At 45.8% G+C, this 6,000-nt stretch overlaps 1 protein-coding gene across 1 annotated transcript in view; it reads right to left on the bottom strand.

The window, feature by feature from the left end:
- Window positions 1–667: 667 nt before the first annotated feature.
- The window catches only part of ripk4 (receptor-interacting serine-threonine kinase 4), a 32,990-nt gene continuing 27,657 nt past the window's right edge, over window positions 668–6,000 (bottom strand). Inside the window, exons 7-8 of the mRNA XM_084320216.1 lie at window positions 4,164–4,401; window positions 668–3,013 (exon numbers count right to left, since the gene is read on the bottom strand). Of these exons, the coding sequence (XP_084176342.1) occupies window positions 1,758–3,013; window positions 4,164–4,401 (1,494 nt within the window). The 3' untranslated portion in view covers window positions 668–1,757. The remainder of the gene's footprint in view (window positions 3,014–4,163; window positions 4,402–6,000) is intronic.

The raw sequence follows: 6,000 nt of genomic DNA, 5'->3' as shown, positions 1-6,000 counted from the left end.
AAGGGAGATCCCCCCTTGAATTGGCCCTTCTAAGGTTTCTCTCCTCCACATTGCCTGTGGTGAATTTTTTCCTATTGCTAGGTTTTAGTGAGTTTTTCCTTACCTTCGCGTGGGGTATGTCTGAGAGTGTTTGCATTGCATTCATTTATTTTAAATTTGTTCGACCTTATGGTGTTCTTGTTTTGTTTGACTTATTGTGATGTTTCTTCTAGACTTGTTTAAAGAAGATGTGTCCGGCCCATGGGGACATTAACGTGTGTTGTCGGGCCTTACAAATAAATTTGATTTGATTCTGCTCAAAACTTCATTAAGTACATTGCATGATGGTGCAGCATAATACAATGTTGAATCATCTGCATAAAGAACTGTTGTAGCACATTTGGTAGCCCAAGATAGGTCATTAGTAAATACAGAGAAGAGCAAAGGTCCTAGGCAACTTCCTTGCGGAACACCACACTCTAGACCTCTGCTACTGGACAGGCTGCCATTTAGATACACCTTCTGTGATCTAGAGGACAAATAACTTAGTATCCACTTTAAAGCAGAAGAGTTAAAACCATAACATTTAAACCCTTGCCCCGTTTGGCTTTCTCTTCAGATGATATGGCAGGATTCATCTCCCTCCCCCTTCCCTCAGCAAGTAACACACGCGTCATATTTCAGTGTTGACATTGTTGTTTTATTTTGAGATTATTCAACAGTTAGTTCTTCTGACTGAACAATGTGATTGGCCAAAAAATATTCCACCCATATCATTTCTCACCATAAAAAAAATATTCATATACCATTTGTACACACTGTCAAATGAAATAATTCAGTGTTCTAGTAAAGATGATAGCAGCTGTTACAAAACCAGATAAAGACTCTTGATTTTATATTTTGACTGAGATCCCACTTCTGCAAAGTAAAATTCGGACTATTTAGATGATCAAGTAACGAATGATGCCTTGCAATGAACATCTATTTTATGCTTGTGTAGGTGGGGAAAAAACTACCTAAAATTAAATGCTTAAAAAATGCATTTCTTCTTTTTAAATGGATGATGTAGTAGTTGTATAATACCAATAGAACACTCATGGTAATAGGTTATTATGAATATTATGACTCTGATGATCAACAGCACTCACCTATATCTATAGCATGTACAACATACTATATAAAAAAAGGTTTACAAACAGGCCATGGCAAAAATCATAACTCTGGCAACAACAAATGTCCTTATAAAAGTAGAACACAAAAAAGGAAAACATGCCAAGGAATCTATATTCAACTAGCAGGACAGAGGATCCGGGGATCTATTTATAAAATATCTATTTACAGTGTACATTATTTACATCAAAAGCTTTTCCATCCTTTTTTAAAATACTCCAGGTGATGAAGGTGAGATATTAGGTGCTTTAATAAAAGCCCAAAGCACCACCTGAATCATACCATCTGGTAATGAATGATGACTCACTGCTGTAATAGCGTAATAAAAATATGTACAGAAAGCTACACAAACAGCTGGTCCCGTAAGCTCAACCCTTTCACTAACCACACTACCAAATGGTTAACCCTTTCACGGCGACAATACAGAAGGTTAATAACCCTTTCACTGCCACACGACAAAGGGTTAACCCGTTCACTGCCACACTACAAACCTTCTGTAGTGCGGCAGTGAAAGGGTTAAAATACCTCCTCCGTGTCAACCATGTGGGGATTTCAATAAAAAAGTGACTTGAAAGTTCTAGAAAGTTCCGTACAGCGTTGCGTTGTCCTCAGCAGGGGGCCGAGGCTCGCTGTGAGCTCGAGGACTCTGGACAGTGTTGTTCATCCTCGTCACACTCCGTCAGTTTGAGGATCACCACCTTCCTCACCACTTGCCGCTTGACCACTGACAGCGGCTTGGGGCAGTCCTCCACCACCGGTTGCACTGCACTCTGGGTAATGGAGTCCCGCGGTAGCAGAAAGGTAACGATGTCTTTGTGCCCGCCTTGTACGGCCAGGTGCAACGGGCTGAGGCCCTGCTGGTCCGGTAAGCCGCCGCCGTCCGGACAGTGGAGGAGAAGCTCTTTGACCACCTCACAGTGCCCGCCGTGCGCCGCCAGGTGGCAGGGGGTACGCAGGGCATGGCAGGTGCCACGTGGCTCCGCCCCCTCCTCTATCAACATCTTGACCGTGGGCAGGTGGCCCCGGTGAGCGGCCAGGTGGAGGGCGGTGTGACCATCCACGTTCCGGGCTTCGATGTCCGCTCGGTGTTTGACCAAGAGACGAGAGGTGCTGGTGTGGCCCGTCTCGGCCGCCACGTGCAGCGGCGTGTTGCGCCCCGCGGAGGTCGTGTGGATGTCCGCGCCGAGCTCGATCAGGATGCGCGCCACCCTGTACTGACCCCGCTGGGATGCCAGGTGGAGCGGCGTGCGGCCGTCCGTCGTCTGCCCATCCACGTCGGCGCCGGCCTGCTTGACGAGCAGCTTGACGATGCCTAGGTGGCCCTGCCAGGCGGCCAAGTGGAGCGCCGTCCAATCGTCTTTGCCCTTGACCCGGACGTCGGCGCCACGGCTCAAGAGCACCCGGACGACGTTCTCCTGCCCGTGCTGGCAGGCGACGTGGGCCGGCGTGCGGCCCTGGCGGTCCGTCTCGTTGATGGCGGCCGCCCGATCGAGTAAGAGGCGAGCGATGGCCTCGTCGCCGTTCTGCGCGGCCCAGTGCAGGGCGGTGTACTGGTCCTCGTCCTTGGCGTTGACGTTGGTGATGCGCCGGCCCAGCAGCAGCTCCGCCAGGGGCTTCAGGAGCTTCTCCGTGGCCAGGTGGAGCGGCGTGGAGCCGCGGCCGTTAGCCAGGTTGGGGTTGGCGTTGTTGAGGAGGAGGAACTTGACGGCCTCCTCGTTGGCCAGGGCGACGGCATGATGGAGCAGGCTGCCTCCTCCGTCCAGGAGGATGTCCACGTCCTGAGGCTGGAGGATCTTCATCAGCTTGGCAATGTCCTTGGTCCTGATGGCCTCACAGAGCTTCCTCCTCTGGACCTCTCCGGAGTCTGAACAGCGAGATGGGGAAGAACAGGTTTAACCCTTTCACTGTGACAACACAGAAGGTTAACCCTTTCACTGCCACAGGACAAAGGGTTAACCCTTTCACTACAGAAGGTTAACCCTTTCACTACCACACTACAGACGGTTAACCGTCTGTAGTGTGGTAGTGAAAAGTTAACCTTATGTGGTGTGGTAGTGAAAGGGTTAAGCCAAGAATCACAAGCATTCATCTCTATGAATACCACTGATATGAACATCAGACCTTAATGTTCAGATGGCATAATGTCAAAGCTTCTCCCAGGTGCAAAGCTTCAGTAGTAATTACTAGTGAATAATTGAAGATTAATTATTTTCAAGTTTCGATGCGGTGGGTAAATGAGAGCTACGTGAAAGTTCTTGTGACTAAATGTTCTCGTCTGAGAAGAACTGATTTTAAAAATGTTGGATTATTATTTTCATAAGGAATTTCTTATGTCGATGTGGACTCATTTTTGGAGTGGTGAAAAAAAACCACAACCCAAAAACAAAGAAAACGAAGCTTTGTAATAACAATGTTGGCATTGATTACCATAGAAGTGATCGACGCTTCAAAGCATTGGGGTCAGCCCTAGTTGGTACACACTAGGGCTGACCTCGAATAGTCGACTAATCGATCGAAAGGAGCCGTAGTCGACTGCCAACCTCTTAGTCAATGCACATTTCTTTTTTTTATATTAGAATATTTTGTTTTCGTTTCTTTGGGATCATTCTTTCCAAAAGCAAAGAGGCCTGGAAGCGTGGCTAACGCTAATGGTGCGCATACCAGAGAGGCTAACTGCCTAAGAAAACGGGCACAGAGGCACTGAAAGAGGATTTCACCCGACTAAACGAATATCAAGATGTATCCATCAGTGGACCAATTGCATGCTTTCGCAGGACAAGAAGCTTTCAGTTGAGTCCTTCAGACATCAAGCACCCCCACAGCCCAAATGGAATGATAAAAATAAAAATAAAAAACAGTCGACTATCGAAAAATTTTGGCCAATCAAAGTAGACTATACAAATCCTTAGTACACACATTGTAATTATGATTAATGCCATATTTTCTGATAGCGATATTTTCATTCCGATATTCATAATTGTTCCCACGGTGTGGATTGTATAAACAGCACCCACCATATGTTTCCTTCTCAAAGGAGAGAGTGATGGAGTCCTGGGAGGAGAACGCAGAGTCCACGGAGGAGATTCCCGACAGCCTCTTGCAAGTGTTGTCTTTGCTGTGGCAGCTTTCTTCTTTCACACGGTCAAAGCTCCTCGAGATCCCAGAATCCACCTGGCTCAGCAGCTCCGATAGGCTGTAGTCTTTCTCTGGTAACATGGCCGACTTTGGCCGGACTGGCTTTTGCTCGTTACCCTGTTGAACACAAAGCAGGGTCAGGATACTGGAACAAGCTGCTCTTCTGTGTGCAGGGTCCCCACAGACATTGCAAAATGAAATTCAATGACTGTCAAGGACTGTCAAGGACTTTTCCAAGCACTTTTTTTTTTTACACTTTCTGCGCCAACAATGGGTTTACTCGTTAATATTCGATTCAATGTCACGGACCTGTATGTTGCCGTTAACGCATTCGTGGCCAACCACGTATATATACGTGTTTCGGATCCAACGCTTGAGGGCCAACCATGTATATAGGTTGTTTTGGCTTTTATTCCATTGTAATATCCTACTCAATGTCACCGAGCGGCACTGCAGATTTACCCTACTCCCCGGATTCGGAAAAGTGCATTACCGGTCAGATCCTCGTAGGGGCGCTGTCTCGATAATGCAGTGTTCCCTGTGGCAGAACGGATGACGTTTTTTTTCATCCTGCAGTGAATTTTCCTGTTAGCCTGAAGCTATGCCTGTAGCATGTAGCTTGGAATACTTTTTGGGACGCTGAATTCAGTATGCAGTAAACGAATATAGCATCAGCCAATGGACATATCGATCTACCAGATGGCGATCGATAACTGGGAAATCCTTCTTGGGATCCAACCGGCCCACGGTAAGAACGATTTCACGTAGATTTCATGCTGACCGGGCCTTGTTATCATAGCCAACCACCCGGTCAACGAATGAGGCTACTGAGGCTAATGCCGTTATTGGTAATCAATAATCAGAAACCACGGCACCCCCCCCCCCCGCCCCCCACCCACCCCCCCCCCCGCCGAATATATATATAGCTCTACAAACAAGGTGATGCACTCCTATCTTTAAAGCGTGGCATAGCTACAACGGGACCCGGCTAATCCCTGGCGCTGAATGAGTTAAAAGGGCATTAAAAAGGGATCCAATTCACTTTTAAATGCGTTTATTTAAAAAAAAATATATATATATATATATATATATATCTGATCCAATATTTATGGCTTAAAACCAATTTCCGACAATTTGTTACACAAAAAATGCAATTTCTTGATTCAGATTTTTTTTTATCATGGATGAACAAAACTTTCAATGTGTGCTTGATTTGAATTCCAAGGACTTTTTAAGCACCTTGTTAAACAAATTGGCTGTTTTCAAGGAATTCCAGACCTCGACTTTTTTTTGGGTCAAAAATCACTTTAAGCACTTCAAGGACCTTGTGCGAACCCTGTGTGTGTTAAAGATCTGTAATGTCGTCAAACAGCGACATCTAGGCAAAAGTGCACCCCTTGGTACTGCGCTTTGTTTAACATCTTTTAGTTTTGGTCTGGGGAGGGTTTGGTACTGCTGACCACACCTCTATGTAGTTATAATATGGTTTATATACATTGTTTGGCATGACACTTAGCATTGGGCTGCATCCTTTCACCACCCAGGCTCCAATCCAATGGGGCAAGTGTTTTAAAAATGTCAAAAACCATGATATACTGCATGTCCTTTTCCAAAATAAGAAGTTTTTGAAACGATGCAACCATTTCCTCAGAACACGCATGTGATTATACTGTGAGCTTCCCGTTTAATTTTTTTTTATATGCATCATATATTAGG

The sequence above is a fragment of the Notolepis coatsorum genome, assembly GCF_963971535.1.
Source record: "Notolepis coatsorum genome assembly, chromosome: 8".
NCBI classification, from domain to species: domain Eukaryota; kingdom Metazoa; phylum Chordata; class Actinopteri; order Aulopiformes; family Paralepididae; genus Notolepis; species Notolepis coatsorum.
The sequence above is the reverse complement of the archived record's forward strand: the minus strand, read 5'-3'. Positions and strand labels throughout refer to the sequence as shown.